General features: G+C 40.9%; 1 protein-coding gene across 1 annotated transcript in view; it reads right to left on the minus strand.

Annotated features, from left to right (window-relative positions):
- The window catches only part of loxhd1a (lipoxygenase homology PLAT domains 1a), a 33,278-nt gene extending 14,042 nt beyond the window's left edge, over window positions 1-19,236 (minus strand). The window contains exons 1-20 of the mRNA XM_084935550.1: window positions 16,883-19,236; window positions 12,549-12,663; window positions 10,774-10,854; window positions 8,833-9,017; window positions 8,129-8,227; window positions 7,713-7,861; window positions 7,500-7,623; window positions 5,460-5,710; window positions 5,246-5,381; window positions 4,988-5,148; window positions 4,779-4,865; window positions 3,858-3,993; window positions 3,589-3,743; window positions 3,327-3,487; window positions 1,695-1,771; window positions 1,416-1,612; window positions 1,127-1,319; window positions 854-1,014; window positions 430-766; window positions 144-295 (exon numbers count right to left, since the gene is read on the minus strand). Of these exons, the coding sequence (XP_084791676.1) occupies window positions 144-295; window positions 430-766; window positions 854-1,014; window positions 1,127-1,319; window positions 1,416-1,612; window positions 1,695-1,771; window positions 3,327-3,487; window positions 3,589-3,743; window positions 3,858-3,993; window positions 4,779-4,865; window positions 4,988-5,148; window positions 5,246-5,381; window positions 5,460-5,710; window positions 7,500-7,623; window positions 7,713-7,861; window positions 8,129-8,227; window positions 8,833-9,017; window positions 10,774-10,854; window positions 12,549-12,663; window positions 16,883-17,615 (3,690 nt within the window). The 5' untranslated portion in view covers window positions 17,616-19,236. The remainder of the gene's footprint in view (window positions 1-143; window positions 296-429; window positions 767-853; window positions 1,015-1,126; window positions 1,320-1,415; window positions 1,613-1,694; window positions 1,772-3,326; window positions 3,488-3,588; window positions 3,744-3,857; window positions 3,994-4,778; window positions 4,866-4,987; window positions 5,149-5,245; window positions 5,382-5,459; window positions 5,711-7,499; window positions 7,624-7,712; window positions 7,862-8,128; window positions 8,228-8,832; window positions 9,018-10,773; window positions 10,855-12,548; window positions 12,664-16,882) is intronic.
- Between the last annotated feature and the right edge of the window lie 126 nt (window positions 19,237-19,362).

Here is a 19,362-nt window from a genome sequence, read left to right on the forward strand (position 1 = left end):
TTAACAGGAGAAAAACTCCAGCTAAACCAGGCTTAGTGAGCGGGAGTCAATACCACGACTGGTTGGGGGTGAGAGGAGGAAGACAGCAAAAATCAAGAGTTAACAAATTGATTTCCTTCGGATTTTCAGCAAGCCAGGTTTACCTGGCCTTTCTCAAATTTGTTTAGGTTGTTGGATTTCTTGAGGTGTCGCTCTCCCGTGTCGCCTGTTTCTCCGTAGATGTTGATGTACACATTGGCATCTGTCCCTGCCCCCCACATCGTCCCAGTGAACACATGTATCTCATAGGAGTTCACTGTCGGAGAAACACGATAAATCATCAGCGACATTATGAAAATGCACATGAGGGCATTTGCTTGATTTTCAGCCTCACGGGCTTCAGCAGCAGATATCAGTGAGTCAACATGACCACATTCATGCTCTACTTACTCTCCAAGTCTTCATTGTCCTCAGTCAGCAGTTCAACCACAATCTCCCTGTCCTCCTCATCCCTGGCCAGCCAGCGGTTACAAGGAAAAATAAATGTCTCCACCACTTCCTGCAGCTCCTCAATTATCTCCACCTCCTCCTCCTCTTCCTTCTTCTTCTTTTTCTTATCTTTCTTCTTGTCCTTTTTGCTCGTCTCTTCTTTCTTCACCTCAACCTGCACCATAGCCATCGTCAGGCGCTTGATGTCCACAGTCTCCAGAAACCATCCGTCTCCAATACCCTTCCCGTTGTGGTAGATACGTATCTTATAGATCTTACCAACATCCTGAGCCTCAATCTGGGTTGCAGACATGAAACAAAAGTCAAACCAGCAACTCAAATCGCTGACAGACGTTGACATAACCTAAGCAGTATTAATACAGACCTTAAAGATGTCAGTGGTGTCACGTTCAAAACTGTTGGAGCGACTTTTTAAAGGCAGAACTTCAGTTTTTCCTTCATATCCATAGATCTGACAGAAGACTTTGGCGTTAGTTCCACCTGCACGCACGTCACCTGTGACTACTGTCACTTCATAGTTGATCACTGTTATAGGCAAAAGGATTAAGCATTATGAGAAGCAGTGCATCTCAACTTATCACTTTAAAAATTATTAATTCTGGCTGTGCAAACTGTTTTTTGCTTTTGTGCCATTTACATTGTTCAATGTCCAACGTCTCGCTGGGATAGAGCTCCACCTCCACCTTTCCATCAGCTTCATCTTTACAGAGCCACCTGTGACTTGGGAACATGTACTGCTTTCCGTGAACCGGCACAGAGATCTGCACGCTGTCCAGAAACCACCCGGCCCGCAGTCCCTCGTTGGTGTGACCTATCAGAAGTCGGTTGATCTGCGAGCATCAGAAAGCACACAGGCAAAAAGAAACATAAATAAATGTCTTAATGTCTGTCTTTAATTACATGCAGTACAAGTCTTGCAAACTTACCTTCCCGATGTCAGAGGTTTCGAAGGTAAAGATATCCGTGCGACCTGTCTCAAAGTAGTTCCTGAGATCATTGTCGGAGACTGCTAATATCACCTTGCTAGTATCACCCTTCTCCCCATACAGCTTGACGAACACCTTGGAGTCCGAGCTGGCCCCGTTCACACTGCCTGTCTTGATTGCTATCTGGTAGCTGACATCTGAGGAGTGAAAACAATTGGTTTAAAAAAACTGATGTATGCCTACAAAACTGGGCTTTTTAAAATGTTCTTGTGTACTCACTGAAGAGACGCAGGCCGTCTCCCGCTGGAACTAACTCACGGACAATCTGTCCATCATCCTCATTACGGTCCAACCACCTGAAGAAAAACACACATGTAAATGTACCTCAATGGCGTAAAAACAGAATCAGAGGAGCCTTCCTACACACTTAGAAAATCCCTGGAAATGGAAATATTAAAAAGATGACATAATATTTATGTATTCATAACTTCACTGGAAGAATGATGCTATAGGACTGACAGAACCTCTGAAGCCACTGAACAATAAGAAGAGGAAACAGAAGGAATATGATATTAACTGACTTACATTTTAACGGTTACATTTTCCAGATTAAAATCCCAATCATTAACTTAATAATTACAAAACATTTAAGTGGCCTAACATTATTCATGTAATAATTTCCACACTGAAAGTGGGAATCAATTTTCCCTGACTGGCAAATCAAACAGACAGGAGGAGGTAACACTGCACCTCAGCCTTGTGGTTTTGGCACCACTATTAGAAGCACAGAGCTGGCCACATTCATTTAGTCTCCATTTGTAATGGCACACTCGTCAATCAGCTGCCTAACTATTTACACGCAAGCCACTGGAGAGCTAGTGAAGGTAAGAGCGGTCAATTTACAACACTTAAGAGAGATTTCGAGCTGGTGGGAGGATTTTGTCTGACTGGATTCTGTCTGTGTTGGTTTCAGAAGAAAGTGGACACTACAAAATGTATGCAATTTCTGTATATAAAACATATATAAATATGTATGTAATATACAAAATAAAAAATTTTAAGCTTCTTGTGAAAAGAATGACATCCATCCATCCTCTTATTCAACTCAATGTCGCCGGGGGGCTGGAACCTATCCCAGCTGACTTTGTCAGAGAGGTAAGGTACACCCTGGATAGGTCGCCAGTCTGCCGCAGAGCTAACACATACAGACAAACCATTCGCACTCACATTCACACCTATGGGCAATTTAGATTTACCAGTTAGCCTAACCCCACTAACTGCATGTCTTTGGACTGTGGGAGGAAGCCGGAGTACCGGAGAGGATCCACTGAAGAATCTGAAGATGCTAATTTAACTGGGACTGACCAGGATGAACACGATTAGAAATTAGTATATCTCAGGGTCTCGGGTTGAGTAGTTTGGAGGCAAAGCGAGGAGGCGTAGTGGGTATACTGGACATACGTTGAATACGGAGCGGCCAAGCAGGAGCGAAAGAGGAAAACTACAGAGGAGGTTCAGAGATGTAGTGAAGAAGGACGTGTAGCGGGTTGATGTACCAGAGGAAGATGGGAGGGATAGGGTGAGTTGGAGGCAGATGGTCCTCTGTGGTGAGCCCTAAAGAGAACAGCCGAAAAGAGAAGATGACTGTATGCTAACTAAAGCTCCAGCCAACGATTGGTTAACTTAACCTAGCATAAAAACAGGAAACAGGAGAAAACTGCTAGGCCACTGTCCAAAGTTCAAACCTGAGGAGTTCTGTTAAGTGATTTTTAATAGTGTCAAGCATCCTGCTGCTTCTAGTGCTTTTAGTTTAAGATTTAGCATATAGTGGCAATGAAATTAATAATCTACCTCGTGCAAAGAAACCATGTCTGTGAGAGAATTTGGGTTATTTGGAAACTATTGTCTTGCCTGTAACAAGGAAATTCAATGGCCACACTCTCTGGCTGGCCTTCCTCCCTGACCATCACCTTATCGAGGTACCAACCACAGCCTCCACCACGGCCGTCATGACCCACACGGACCCTGCGCACCTGGCCCAAGGATACGGACTCAATGAGAAACTCATCGTGCTAAGGGAAGCGAAAGAGACAGCCATGTAAAGATGCTTGCTGTGCATTTCACACATATTTACTTAATTATTGGGTTCATTCTTGTTTATTAATACACTCACGTTTCCCTTTTCAAATTTGTTAACGTTGTTTTTGCTCATAATCATGAGTCGATCCCCCGTGTCACCTAGGTCACCAATAACATTGAGGAAGACGGTGGCATCGGTGCCACTGCCACTGACATTTCCTGTGCAGATGGTGACTCTGTACTTAATCACTGAAGAAACAAAGAGAGAGTAAAGGAGCTACATTCACTCAAGACATACTGTTTGTAATTGACTGTGAACATGGAGTCTGAACATCTGCAGAGTGTTCTGCAGAGCCCTCTTACAGGGCAGCGGCTCATCGATAAGTACTCCTGTCGCTGGAAGCTCTCTGACAATCTCATTGTCATCCTCGTTGATGTCCAGCCAACGGCCGCATTCAAAAGAATATTTCTCCATGGTTAGCGTCTTGAGCAAGGTGACCTGCAGAAAATCATAATTTGGTTCATAATATTCCTTTCAAACAGGACTGCAGCAATGACAGCATCTACACTGCTCAAAAAAAGAAAGAAAGAAAGGAATGCTTTGAAAACACATCAGATCTCAAAGGGAAACAAAAGTCTTGCTGGATATCTATACTGATATGGCCCTGTCCAGCTCTTCTAGAGTCCCTGTCTCTTCCTTGCTCTTGAGGCTGTGCTGGGAGACACAGCAAACCTTCTCCCAATGGCATGCATTGATGTGCCATCCTGGATGAGATGGACACCTTGTGCAACCTCTTTAGGATCCAGGTATGACCTCGTGCTAACAGCAGCGACACTGAACCTAGCCAATGCAAAATTAGTGAAAAAACAGCCAGAAAAGATGAGGAGGAAAAATGTCAACCTCTCCAACTGTTAATTTCATTAACACCAAAACAGCTGAAGCTAATGAGATCGGCTTCAAGGTACATTGTTTACTATTTCAACACATAATAGCATGCTAGCATTTGTCAGATAAAGTTGAAGATATAAAGTTAAAGCAATCTTTAAGGTTTCACTTAATAGTTGTCAAAGCACGGGAATCAACAAAGTCCAAAGGCAAACATTCCCAAACAATTGCTGAGATAGTTCACACTGGAGCGAAGTGTTGAACTGGTCCAAAGACTTCAACATCCACAGTACAAGTAACACTTGCTCAGTGCCAGATTCATTGCTCAAATGTGACCCTGTACAACAGACTTAACAGCTTATACTGACAATTCAGACAGACAGAGCAATGAGTTTCACCTTTCCTAAATGCCAGCCAGCGAATGGATGTCTCTTCTCGTGCCAGATCCGCAGTTTCAGCAGTCTCCCAATGTCTGGCATTTCAATCTACAATTATCCCCAAATGTAAAATAAGAATGGATTTCTTTGACAGACTTTATGATTATTGTGCTAAATGAACAATAGATGAAGCTGTTTTATTCACCTTATCAGGTGAACTCAAGACTTACCATGAATTTATCAACCTGGCCTTGTTCAAAACTGTCCGAGTTGTTCTCTAGTTTCATTTCATCAGACTTGCCCTTCTCTCCATAGATCTGCAGAAATACCTGCGCATCTGTCCCTGCCCCTTTTACATCTGAGGTCCAAATCCACAGCGACCATGGGTACTCTAAATGGAAACAGAGTAAGTGTGACGCTAAAGTACATATAGAAGATTTATGTTTTGATGTTTTATTCACTGAGTAAAGCAGAATGAAGACACCCACTCATCTGTTTTTTCTGCCTGAGAGAGACCATCTCATACAGCTCCCTCTCAATCAGCCCATCTCCCTCATCCTCATCCAGCCACATCCCACACGGAAACGTCTGCTCTATCCCCGTGAACGGACAGTATATAACCACCTGGATGAGAAATGGTTGATGGATGTATGACACTTTGAGAAGTGATCTGTTCATACTTAAGAAAAAGAAAAAAAATACCTTTTCACAGTACCATCCAGCACCAACTGCGCCATTGTCGTGCCCGATGGTGACCCTGCTGAGTGGGCTCATCAGTTCACAAATCTCCACATTGAAGATGTCGATGAGACCGCGCTCAAAAGCCCCACCTTCAAGGAAGACTTTGCCGCTGTTTTTTATGCCCTTAGCTCCATGCATCACCATGTGGATCTTAGAGTTGGTCCCCGCACCCCTCACGTTTCCAGTCATCACTTGGACATTGTACACAATTCCTAAGGAGCGACAGGAAAATGCACGACACATTTTTGGTCCAAAGTGTTAACACTGAAATCAACATTGGCATCATCATCATCCACACCAGTAGTCTCTTCTAGCTCCTGATGTCCTCTTGACTCATTTAGTAGCTAAATGCTCCACTACATTGACTAAGCACCCAGTGTCACACCTGAGAAAATAATGTGCAGTACATTTTTTAGAGCTATAAACTCTATTGAAAAAGGCAGGTGAAACTGGTATATTTTACTGTTCATATAGGTCCACCACTAACCCTTTAAAAGTTTCTCAGGAGTTTATGGTTTGTTTGTTTTTTTCTTTATTCCTACAGTGGCATCAAACAGTAAGGTGAGTCAACTCTAAGGGTTCAGGACATAATGAAAACAATCTGGTCTTTAGCAAGTCTTAAATTTAGGCCAGCACAATCAAATGATCAACCAAACATGGCATATTACACAGTGTCATTACTTATTTTTTAAGGGGAAAAAAGCCAAAATGCAGTCCACCCTTACTGCTTCGATTAGGATTAGGAGGGTGATGAAATGCACTTGATTTATTGATTATTAGCTGTTGTGATCACGTCTATAAAAGCAGAGGTTTAGTCAGTGTGCTGGTCAGGAACAGTGAGGGGTGTGTTAACACAAAGCCAAGGAGGAAAGACATTAGCAACGATCTTAAAGAATCAGTTGTTGCTGTTTAGCTGGGTATTTATGAATAATTTAAAGCCCATCATTCGACAGTGGGAAAGATTATTCACAAATAGAAAGACAGTTGCCAGGTGGAAATTACGGTAAAAATCCCCTCTTGGTAAGACTGCTGTGCTCAGAGAAACAGCAGAAACCCAAGAGCTACATCACAGACTCTGCAGACCTCAGCTAGCATGTTAAATATTTAAGACTAAACAAGTATTGTTTGTTTGAAGAGGCTGTCAGGAGAAAGTATTTTCTCTCTAAAAAGAACATGACAGCATAGCTAAGGTTTACAAAGTAGCATCTGAACAAACCACAAAACCTCTGGTACAATGTTCTCTCGAGACCAAAGTGAAGCTGTTTGGCCTTAATGCACAGAGGCACGTTTGGCAAAAACCAAACACAGCAGATCAGCACAGATGCCTCCTACCAACTGCCAAACACGGTGGTGGAAGGTTCATGATTTGTTTTTGCAGCTACAGGACCTGAACACTTTGTACTCATGGAGTTGATTGTAAACTCATCTATACACCAAAGAATCCTATAGTCTCATGTGAAGCCATCTGTCTAAGAGCTAAAGCCTGGCTGAAACTGTGTCATGCAATAAGGGAAAAATTCCAAGCAGAACAGCAAATGTAAAACAGAATAGCTAAAAAGAAAAAACAAACTGGTAAGACCTGGTAAGGACTAGATCACTTTTTATTATGTCCTGATATGTAAAAAATGGACATAGTGTCTACTGTCTTTTTCTACTCTTTTCCACAGCATGTCTTTTATCCTGTTTTCCTTCTCTCACCCCAACTGGTCGCAGCAGATGGCCGCCCCTCTGTATCTGGTTCTGCCGGGGGTTGCTTCCTGTTAAAAGAGTTTTTTCCTTCCCACTGTCGCCAAAGTGCTTGCTCATAGGGGGTCATATGATTGTGGGGTTTTTCTCTGTATGTATTATTCAGCCAACTGTCTCCACAGACTTTGAGCTTTATACATTGGTCCAAAAAGTCCATTTATATTTTAATATTAAGCACAGTAATTTTGCATCAATTTGAACTATTTGCAATTTCAGTTACCCTCGAAAAATTGGTTCCAACAGTTTTTTTCTCACCCATTGGCTGCGTGGATCCAACCAACACATCTCTCTGTATTTTGCCATCACCTTCATCCAAGGCAAACCAGTTATACACCGGGAATTCGTACAATTCTTTGTTACCCATGTCATCTATTACCACCTACACAGGAACATTACACACTATCATCAGCATTTTATATATATATATCTGTACACATCTGAGCAGATTGCGTGTGCTGGTTTACATGCCTTATCCAGAAACCATCCAGCTGAGGAGCCTCTGTTGTTGTGACCTATAGTGATTTTCTTCAGCCTCCCGAGGTTTGGGGCCTCTATTGTAAACTTGTCCTCTGACCCACGTTCAAAGTTGTCTTTGTCACTGTCCAGTCTTCTCTCCCCTTTGATAATAAACACACAGTTTATAGCAAACACACACACACACAATAACCACGTATGTCATTGCAAATCTTACCAGTGATTATGGTTTAATGTACCAAATGTTGAACACTTTCTGGCTTTAGCTTAATAACTATGAAGATTTCACACAGTTACTTATGTTTGTGTAACTGTAAATTTACAGTATTATCGTTCTAATTTTATTACTTTGTACAGCTTTACATTTTTTTTGTCAACCATATTAAAAAAAACCTTTGTTCTCACCCTACCTGTGTCACCGTTCTCTCCAAAAATATTCAGGAAGACATCAGCATCGGTTCCACTTCCCTTCATATCAGCAGTAAACACGCTCACTATATATTTATTCACTGCAGAACATGGGACATAAAACAAGTCAAGCAATCTGAAGGGTATGTAAGTAGCACATAGCAGTCTCTTCGACACTCAGATGGCTTCTATTTTAAATATTCATAACAGTGCGTGTCTGTTCATTACAGTTATATTGCTGTGACCACTCCCTCACCGCACAGCACCCTTGTGTCTTTACGTGAGCCTCAGGTTCACAGTGCTTTGCTTGATTGGCTACAGTCGCTTAAATGCTAGATCACGTTGCCACAGAGGACACATGGGCTGTACCTGAGGATTACTCTCTAGTGGAATTCAATGACAGCCTGAAACTCTATCTAAAACACTAAGCTATGGCTCTAACACATAAAAAACATCAGACGTAGTTCTCATTTAGAAAAATAAATATTTAAAATGATTGTCCACTTTGAGTGGTAGAGACCAGAGTGCTTTCTAGAGGCGTTACATAATATTTGGCTTTTAGACATCTTCTTACAAGAGTCAACCATTTCTAATCCCCAGGGTTTCTCTGACATGTGGAGAAGGTATTTAGGACTGTTATTTTGTTTTAACCTCTGTGAACATTTTGGTCTGCTTATTATTACAGGTTTGTCCCGGATTGACCTACATTTCGGAACGTCCATGGGGTTCATGCTGCCCAGCAGGTCCCTGACAAACAGGTTGTCGCCCTCCTCCCGACTCAGCCAGTTGTTGCAGGCAAAATAAAAGCGCAGATGGGGTCGGTTCATGTCAGTCACCACCACTCTATCCAAGAACCAGCTGGCACTCATCCCTGTGTTGTCGTGCTCGATCCTGAGGAAATCAGCAGATTCAGAGAGAGACACGAATGCAGCCTGGAGGTAATATCAGATGAGACCCTCACATCTCATTTGTTTTTTTATTTTAAATGTCTGTTTGAATGTCTTCAGTGTTTAATACTATACAACAATGGTTGTTGTGTTTAAGTATTGCAGCTCACACTATCAGACACTGAAAATGAATACGATGGGGTAGAATAACAAAATGAATAATGCACTCCCATGTCAAATCTAGAAATCTACACTCTGTAGATAAAAATACCAAGCCACCTACACATTACAATAACGGGAGCTGCTTATCCATAGAAACACATGGTGTGAAGCTCCTGGTGCACAATTTGTGTGCTGATGTTATTGCCACAGGAGGTTTAGAGCTCTGCTGTTATTGAACAACATTGGTAACTTTTAAGAACTAACCATCTCAGCATCTGGTCAGTGCTCTGTGTGTGGCTTATATAGTGAGTCACAAACAACAATGACAGGACAGGTTAAAAGTTTTACACTTTTACTGCTGTTTATGTTTGGTTTGCTAACTCAAGATTGGTGGAGCTGCTCAGACTTTCCAAGTAGGAAATCTGAGTTGAAGGGGTGTCTCAAATTGAAACTACAACTGGGAACTTGGAAATGTCGACGTCTGACTTAACCTGGAATGCGGCATTAGTTAGTGACTTCCTTTGTCTCGGGATCCTTGATTAGTTTCAGCTGTGTCTTATTACCCTTATGGTTCCCATCTCCCCGATTATCTCTTCTGTGTATTTAAAGCCTCAGTTTGCTTGTGTTCCTTGTTGTGTTGTCCTATCGCCTGCTGGTCTACATCCAGCATGTTTCCTGGATTTATTATCTTTGTAGTTTGGGCTTGTCTTTGTTTTGTTTTGTTTTTATCTGTAGATCTTTATTGGCCAGATAAACAGCTTACTTGTGTTGATCTTTGCCTCCCTGTGTATTTGCATTTGGGTCCCCGCCTCAGCACACTTCAATATATATGACAGCACTTTCATTACAGTAAGGATTCACACTGCCCTGGCAATGTCTACAACAGGAGAAGCTTTATTAAGTTCTAGTTTGGCCAAATAATCCCCGCACATAATCTCCTTACCATTTTAGCTTTTTCCAGAGTTTTGAACTGTATTGCTTTTTTCTACAGCAAATGCTGAATTATTCACATGCAATTTGAGTAGCCCTTAGAATTTTAAGTTCTTCTTAAAATGTCTTAAGCTGATTTGCCTTGACCTTGAAAAAAAAAAGCAAATAGGTGGACCTTGACTGAGGATCGTCTCCATAACAGGTAAGAAAACTGTGTCTGGCATGCTAGAAAAAGAAACAGAAACTCTTACAAAGTTTTAAATCAGAATGCAACATTATTCTTTTAGCAATTCCTGACAATTCAGCATGTTTAAATCTTGGGGCCTGTTTTCAGAGGTCATGTCTTGTGGCTGTGATGTAACTCTGTGTCTTTCTCTCTAGAGACAAACTTCACACAGCAGATGGGGCTTAACCTTCTGTCACTGGATGAAATCCTTTGATGGCCCGCCGCACAGCGAGAAATGTTCCTGTGGGATCCTCTTAGTAAGCTGCTGTTATGCTGTGTGAGGAATGCTTAACTATGAAGCAGAAATTGTGATGTTGTCAGTGACCTGTAGTTGTGCATTCTGGGTATTTAATCCAGACACAGTAATGGGGTATTTAAAGCGCAGTGCATACATGTGAGTTTTTATACGAGTTATCACAGTCGACTATTAGCGATACACTACCTCAGTTTCTTTAGAGGCCCCACGTTGTGTGTTTTGATTCGGAAAACATCCGTCTTATTCTTCTCAAATGCAGTCCGGCTTCTGGAAAATGTCAAAATGTGAATAATATCAGTACAATGCTCTGAATGTCCCAGTCTAGAGACCCAGAGACACGTGACCTAAACTCTGGAACAGTAAATCGTATCCCCCTTAATGACGCAGATTTAGGGTACCCTGGTTGTCTCGTGGCAGTGGTATAATCTGAAACCTTCACCTCTCCTGCTTCCTCCTCAAGTACATTTACCCCCTCCCGGAGTCGAACCAGGCCCATGAGCACACCAGACCCCCCTCTGCCCAACACCGTGAATCAGACACCCTCTTTTCCATTAACAGAGAATACCTGCCTTTGTGTCTGACCCATATCTCCATCTGTTCTCATCTTCCTGCAACATTCAGTGGACAGACAATGCCAAGGCTCACAAAATAAGGTGCACAGTGTCATCATACTGCAACAAACTGCCAAGATTGAAATACTGTACAACACACATGAATACATGCCCTCATTCTCAATGTCAAATCACCTGCAAGAGAATGATGGGGAGAAACTGATTATCCGGTGGAGGGGTGGAGAAAACTCACAGCAAACTTTGGAATTCATGCAATTTGAACGTGTTTTATAATTACACTGAATTTCCAAAGAGTTGCATTTTTAATCTGCCTCACTAATCAGTAGGGCAAATATTCTCGGAGACATAGCAACCCTCCCTTACCTGTATCATGCTGTTAAAGTTTCCAGTGACGATAACACAATACAGGCAGGACCTAACTTATATTGGAGTAAGGTGAAACTCCTTACAATGCAGTTTGTTTAATATGTCACCAAAAGGGGCTCCTGAACATGTGTGTGTGTGTGTGTGTGTGTGTGTGTGTGTGTGTGTGTGTGTGTGTGTGTGTGTGTGTGTGGCTCATCAGCTGAGCAACACTACAGTCACACAGCAGATAGACAGTAAATGCAAAGGTTGTGGACGCTGTCTGAAGTGGATGAACAAGACCACCACAAGGTGTGGGTGACATGGTCCAGAGTGGCTGACAGTAACATGGTATATCCGTTACGCTTCACAGGTAATCCTATCTGTCAATCAATGTGTGCAGAGATAAAGGAAGCCTGCTGCTAAGATCCCCTGAGAGTCATTTGATCGTCCCCAGAAATGACATCGTGGTCTTCTTTCATTTATCTCTAAATGGAAATGAAGACCAGCCATGTCACATAGTTCCTCCTTACTCCAGATATCCTGTGTCCAACACTTAATGCACTGTATATAAGAGACATTCCCATTTACCAACAAACCTCTGCTCTGTTGTCTGACGTCAAAGAATTTACTGGTTAATATCTTTTTTTAATGGCTGGTGTGCAAACTCATTTTATCTTGCATCACTGGTTCTTTAGACATCAGGTTTTGATGTTAAACAGGAATTCTCTCACATACAGTGTTATATTGACAATACAAGCCAACACAAGGACAGGATCATAAGCATCATTTTACAGTTTGATTAAATAAAAAATACCTCTTTTCTGTGCTGAAGGAATGGAGAAGAATAGAAAAGATTAAAAAGTCAACAGCTGACATTGAAAAGGTGCTAAACTGGCATAACTTAAACTGAAAAAGGACGTATTAAACATGATATGATGGTGAAACAGAGCTCAGTAAGTCACTTAGATCTGATTTAAACAAACAAAAAAAAGCATATTCATCAAACGAATTCAAGAACACCACCAAAACCCCTTTTAAACTCACTTGCTTGCCAGGTGGACCTTGGGCGTGACGCCAAAGTCTCCAAAAAGGGTAACAAATACATTAGCATCTGTCCCAGCTCCTTTAACATCACCAGTGACAGTAACTACCTCGTACACTGGAAGAGAGAGGAGAAGGGAGAAGAGAATAAAAGGGAAAACACAATCTGAAATACAGTCACAAATTACATTATATCTAATACAAAAACTTAATGAATAATCACTTGAACCAAAGGACGAACACAAAGTCACATCCTCAGTGTCCAATAATCTATAAACATTATGGAGCATTATGTTTCCTTCCATGCACAGTTGCCAGGGAATTCAATGCGGCGAAACTGCAACGAATCCATGTCTGGCATTATACACCAGCCAATCCTCTCTCACATTTCATCCGTCTGTAAAATCTACCTGAGGTGGTGACATTCACATCGTTTGCATGGAGGAGAAGAGAGGACGAATCAAACTAAGAAAAAAATCAAGGCGTGCAGAAAATAAATCCTAATGACTGCTGATCGCTCGACTTCTACTCAAGAAACACCCTTTCAATTTGTGGGTTATTATGAAATACGGTACGGGATAAGTGGTGGCAGCATTTAAGTTCCCTCTGTTTTACATTCATATTCATTAGCAGATCAAAATAACTATTTTCCTAAAAGTAATACTTTGGTTTAATCCATGAAAAAAGTTTTAGTGTTTTGGAGCTTTAGAGTAACAATCTAAACAAAAATCTGCTGTTTTAGAGAAGATTTCAAAAGGATGTTTATTCTGTTACAGACTGTAAATGGTAACACTTTGGTCCAGCAACGTTAAAGTATCAAATGGATTTCTTCTGTTTTGATTTCATTTGAAAGTATTGGTCTTTGAGATGAAAGTCTACTGACCCAAGGATGAAACAACCAGTATAAAGTATGCCATACATAGTGTGGGAATGAGAAGCACCACTAACCCTTTCTAATATGTGGGTAACATTTTGAAAAAGTTCCTAGCCTTATCATCTATTTTGTAAATGAGTGGCTCATTAAATGTGATAGATTTGGAGAAGTTTATATATAAGAGAGTCCTGTGAAAGTATACCCCCCGTGATTTAATACCTCGTAGAACCACCATTAGCAGGTGAAGTCTTCATTTTCTATTTGGCTTTATCCATCTCCGTCATAGCTGTGGAGGAATTTTATCACACTTTTCTTTACACAGTTGCTTCACTCCATTGATGTTTGTGGACATTTGTTTATGCTCAGCTTTCTTATGGTCCAGCATCTCAATCAGGTTGATGTCTGGACTTTAACTGAGCCATTGTAATACCTTAATTCCTTTCTTTTTCAGTCAGTCTGTTGGGCAAAGCTTTAGCTGTCCAATAGATGGCCTAATATTTGACTGTAGAATACTTTGATATACAGAGGGGTTCACGGTTGACTCAAAGACTGCATGGTGCCAAGGTCCTACAGCTGCAGAACGAGCCCAAATGATCACCCCTCCACCACCATGCTTCACAGTTGGTTTGAGGTGTTTGTGCTTATATGCTGTGTTTGGTTTTTGCCATAAATGGTGCGATTAATTATGACCACTTTGGTCTCCAAAGGACATTGTTACAGAAGTTCTTTGGTTCGTTCAGATGCAACGTTGCAAACCTAAGCTGTGCTGCCATGTTGGTTAGACGGAAGAATCTTTCTCCTGGCAAACCTTCCAAACAAGCCATACATGTTCAGTCTTTTTGTACTGGAGCTGTCATGAAATTTAACATTTACATTTAAACCATGGCCTGCAGAGTCTGGAATGATAGCATTATGTTAGCACACAACACACCTACATGCTCCAGACCAGCAAAATGCAAAAATGTCTGCGTTTATAGAGGTACTCAGACTACATACATATGAGATAGTAAAGTGACATGTTCTTAACTCTTTTCTACATGTTTATATGACAGGCCTAATTCACCCAAGCACTTTGTTATGCTTTGTATCTAACATTCACACTCTTATGGATGATTATTACGTTGCCCCTACTGAGGCATCCAGGGATAAAATTAGATGACCTGTCCTATCTCCTGAGCTACAGCTGGAGTTGGTGGATAAGGAGCTGTTTCGAGAATGTCCTGCTGCCTCTGCAGGGCACCTACTGTCCCTTTCCTTTGCACCAAAGCAGATAAAACAAATTCACAATGGTTAGTGCTTTCTAACTGGTTGGATTGATATCCCTGAAATTAAGTGGCTTTGTGTTATCGAGCGTTCCCTTCATTTTTAGTATATAGGACTACAAAACTAGACTAAAGTGAATCTGGCATATATGCTGCAGGGTGTCCACTGTTCTAGGTAAATGTTAAAAAAGCCAGTTTGAGGTGTCATATTAAATAAAACTAAATACTAAGGATAAATGCATAAGAAGGCTAGACAGCAAGAGAATATCTTAAACCTTCTAGAAGATGGAGAGAGGAAACGTACAGATCTGATAAAGGAGCAATTTGATCAAAGTCAATCTGATACCTAATTAACAGTGAGGCGAGCTATTAAAACCAGCTTAAGGAGAAAGAGAGACACCTGATAAAATCAGATAGACAGTGGCCTGGTAAAACTCAACCATGATAATCTCCTTGGAGTGTCAGAAACCTGAGTGGGTCAGTTAGGTAACAAAGATGTTCTCACTGTAGAGGTGTATCACAGCTACAAATACTTAATGTTCCTTTTATTCAAGATGATCAAGAGCTTCAAGTAAATCATTAACTATATAAAGTCAGTTTTATGGAGGTGTTTATGTGGAAACACATAAATAATGTAATTGAATGTAATAGACAAATTATGATGTTGCAGTGTTGCATGTCTTGTAAGCTCTTGCAAACACGTTCAGAAATGTAAAAAAAAACAAAAAAACAAAAAAACTGAAACAAAGCAAAACTTCTTTTGGGGCAAAAGTACTAAATCGGTGCCTTTCCCAAGGTTGTTTGAATATATATCCAGCAAGATATATATGGAAAAAAGTGCTTGTGCATGTGTATGTGTGTTTGTGTGTTTGTGTCTGGAGCACTGAAGCACAGTAAAAAAGCATTATATAAGAGCCAGTCCATTTACCATTTAGGAGTCTGCTCAATTCTTCATTCTGCAAATAGCTTCCACTGTAAAAAGCTCACAAGAAGGACAAGAAGGAATAAAGGGGCTTTTGAGCTTGATCTTTTGAACTATGACGCCATCTAATTAATTTCTCTCACTGGATGCACACAAAGAACATTGTGTTAGGATATTCATGATGACTGATAAACTGCGATAAATATTCTAGTAAGCATGTTTAATATTGGGTTATTTCATCAGCAGTACTCGTGAAAAGGCATTTTTAACCTAATCCTACTAACTGCATGTCTTTGGACTGCAGAAGGAAGTTGGAGTACCCATGCAAACATTGGAAGAACATGCAAACTTCACACAGAAAAGGTCCAGCCAGATTATGAATTTGAACCCTGGACCACTTTACCCTGAGGCACGCTACCCATCTGGTTTTTGTTTTTAGCTAAACTGACAGAAATTTCTTTATCATCATCTTGTCCCCAACTGGTAACAGCAGATGGCCACCCCTCCCTGAGCCTGGTTCTCCTGGAGGTTTCTTCCTGTTAAGACAGAGTTTTTCCTTTCCACTGTCACCAAACACTTGCTTATGGGCGGTGATCTGATTGGGGTTTTCTATGTATTATTGTAGCGTTTCTACCTTACAATATAAATCAGCTTGAGGCGACTATGCTATGATATTATGAGTGAATTGAATTGGTTTGTTTTCAGAATAAACAATGAAAACAATTTAAGTAGGAAACAATTCCAACATTGTGTCAAAAAGTCAATGATTTGCATGTCAAAAACCTGACTTGCAAGCTTAAATTGAATTCCATATCTGAAATTAGTGTAAAAAAATAAGTCTAGTCTAATCAGAGGATGCTTAAAATATGTTACATGACAAGAAAATCTTATGCTATTAACATTATTAACAAAAAACACACAAAATAGTCCTGCAGAGTTGATTAACATCTTTCTGAGGGCCTCTGATCTGCTTTAAGAAAGCTCCTTTGACTCGCAGGCCTGATTCTGGCCCCTGCTATGCTCCCAGCCCCTGGGACTGGGATGGCACCCAGCACCTGTCTGCCCCCGAGCCACTGTTTGGCGTCATTCATGTAGAACATAACTGAGCTTTCACCCAGAACAATAACAGAGGGATTCCCCGGAGCGCTCCTGCTCAATGCTGACAGAACTGGAGTCAAGGTTTGAGCAGCTGAAACACTCCAACATATTGACTCAGATTTTTTATTTTAAAAGCAACATGTGAGGCTTCTCCACCTGCTCTGCAATCAGATGCTCTTACCTTTCTTTTTGAAGTATTCATCTTCATATCCATCGGATGAGTCTGTGTGGTAGTTCAGCAGTTCATTCTGGTAGATTTCAGAGTAGTCCACCTGTTTGCTTTTGGACTTTTTCCCCTTCTTCTTTTTATCTTCATCGCTGTCTGCTGATCCCTTTTTTGCCTTCTTTTTCTTCTTTTTCTTTGTTTCCTCCTCCTCTTCCTGCTCCTCAATTAAAGGCTCCTCATCATCGTCATTGTGAGACTTTTTCTTTTTCTTGCCATCTTTGGACTTTTTATCTTTGGAACCCATCTCCGCGTCCCCCTCCGGGTTCTCTGCAGAGGATTTCTTGTGCTTTTTCTTCTTTTCCTCCTTCACTCCCTCGGTCACTTCTTCTTTGAGTTTCTGTGATTTCTTCTTTTTGGTATTGGTTGAGGGATCATTGTTGTTCTGCTCACCCTCATCATCTTTGCCTTCAATCACAGCCTCAGCATCCTCGTCCTCATCTGCTTTCTTTTTCTTCTTTTTCTCTCGTCCCTTTTCCCCCTCTTTTTTAGCTTTCACGTTCTCTGAAAGCTCCTGATTCTCAGTGCTCTCTGAGCTCTTGTGTTTCTTCTGACTCTTCCCCCTTTTAGTGGTGTCCCCTCGGGTCAAACCGTTGCTCCTCTCCTTTAACTTTGGCTCAGTTTCCTCCACTTCGTCATCAACCTCTTCAGTTTCTCCTGAAGCTGTGGATTTTTTCTGTTTGGACGGCATCTTTTATTCATTCACTTCCCTGACCCTTAGTTTCGTAAGAGCTGCGTAGAGTTTCTAATGGTGTAAGACAATTCATTTGACCCTTGGCTGCAGAGATGCTCTGGGATCGTGGGGTTGGAGCAGCCACTGAGGACACACAGATGGAGGGATGACTGCCTGGACGTCTCCTACCTGGCCACACAGCCTGCAGACACACACACTCACACACACACAAACACACCATGCATACACACACATCACTCATGAAAAATTAGTGTCACTTCAGCACTCACATGACCCACAGGAGAAAGCCCTGTGAAAAAGGAGCCTTGCACAGACAACTTATCCTCTCTGCCACGGCACCCTGTATTATTCATGGTGTCAGGATCGCTTTACGGGCCGGGGGTGTCTCGCTTTTACCTGCAGTCACACTCATACAGACAGGACCACAGACACGCATGTACACATCCACACACACACAACTTTACAACTACTTCTCTTTGTTTATTGTTGCATCGAGTGTGTCTAATTCACATTCACAGGGTAAAAGCAACTTATAACTCTATGTAATACTCAGACAGCATTGATTTATTTTACTCAGTGCAACTTATAATGAACTCTAACAAAGGTAAGAGCAGCACGTTTTAGGAAATATGCTGCTTGTGAACAGGCTATTGCTAGCCTGTCTCAGTCAGGAAAAAAAAGTACTGGCTCTGGCTGGTGTCTAGAAAAAAAATATTTTTACAGTTTCTTCTTTATTTACAGACCAAACAAACACCATAAACAGCATATATAGATGAATAATCAAATCAGTTAAAAAATTAAAATCACTCTGATGTAATTTACAAATTGATGAAGTAAATGAGAACGTTTCTAGTTTTTGGACATTATTCATGATGCAAGTCAAAACCAAATAAATATATACATATTTAATACCCCAAATAATAAATAATAATACATTTCCTCACATCATTTGCCCAGAAAAAAAACTATTTCTGTGGTGCTTTAATGATGGAGAATGGGAGGAACTATTGAATCTAAATTAAAAGTTAAATCATCTGCGTTAGCATCATTTTCCATATATCAGGGACTTATACAATAAATTATAAATAGAAATAAGAGAAATAAACTTAAGAAATAAATAATAATGACACCCTGTTTCATGAATAAGTTCCTTTGCATTGCTGTTGCCTCACTGACATACACATCTGCATTTGACAATATGCCAAATCATCCCATTAGCCTTATTGCTGCCATCTGACACCTGATGATGCAGGCATCAAGGAGAAGGGCAGAGTTTGGTCATATTGGTCTTTCAACATCAGATTACCCAAAGATTGGCTGACAGCAAAGAGTCAAACCTCATTGGATTGCTTCACTGCACTTTTCCTCCCCAGGAGTTATCGTTTTTCTCTCGCCTGCCAAAATTTCAAACTTTTTTCTAACTCACATTTAGCTCAGCTGCCCTAAAATTTCAGTTTCACAAGTGTGTAATAATTTTTTGAAAAATGCACCACTCAGCTACTTATACCTGTGAGTTGAGGACATTTATTTGTTTTAGCTAGCCTTTTCTTGCCTGTTCTTGAACAGAATCAACTTTTTAGGATAGCTGTGGAGTGCACGTTGAGGCTGTGGTTTTACTAGTTTATTGTTTTACACTTTTTTTAATGCAGAGTTGACATGTTTTTATTCATGTGTGGTCACATTTTCACTTCACACAGCAGTGCATTCATTCACACTCTCATCCCAACACAAAATAATGAACATA

Source organism: Perissodus microlepis, chromosome 7, assembly GCF_051167445.1.
Source record: "Perissodus microlepis isolate ML-2025 ecotype Zambia chromosome 7, ASM5116744v1, whole genome shotgun sequence".
Lineage (NCBI taxonomy): Eukaryota > Metazoa > Chordata > Actinopteri > Cichliformes > Cichlidae > Perissodus > Perissodus microlepis.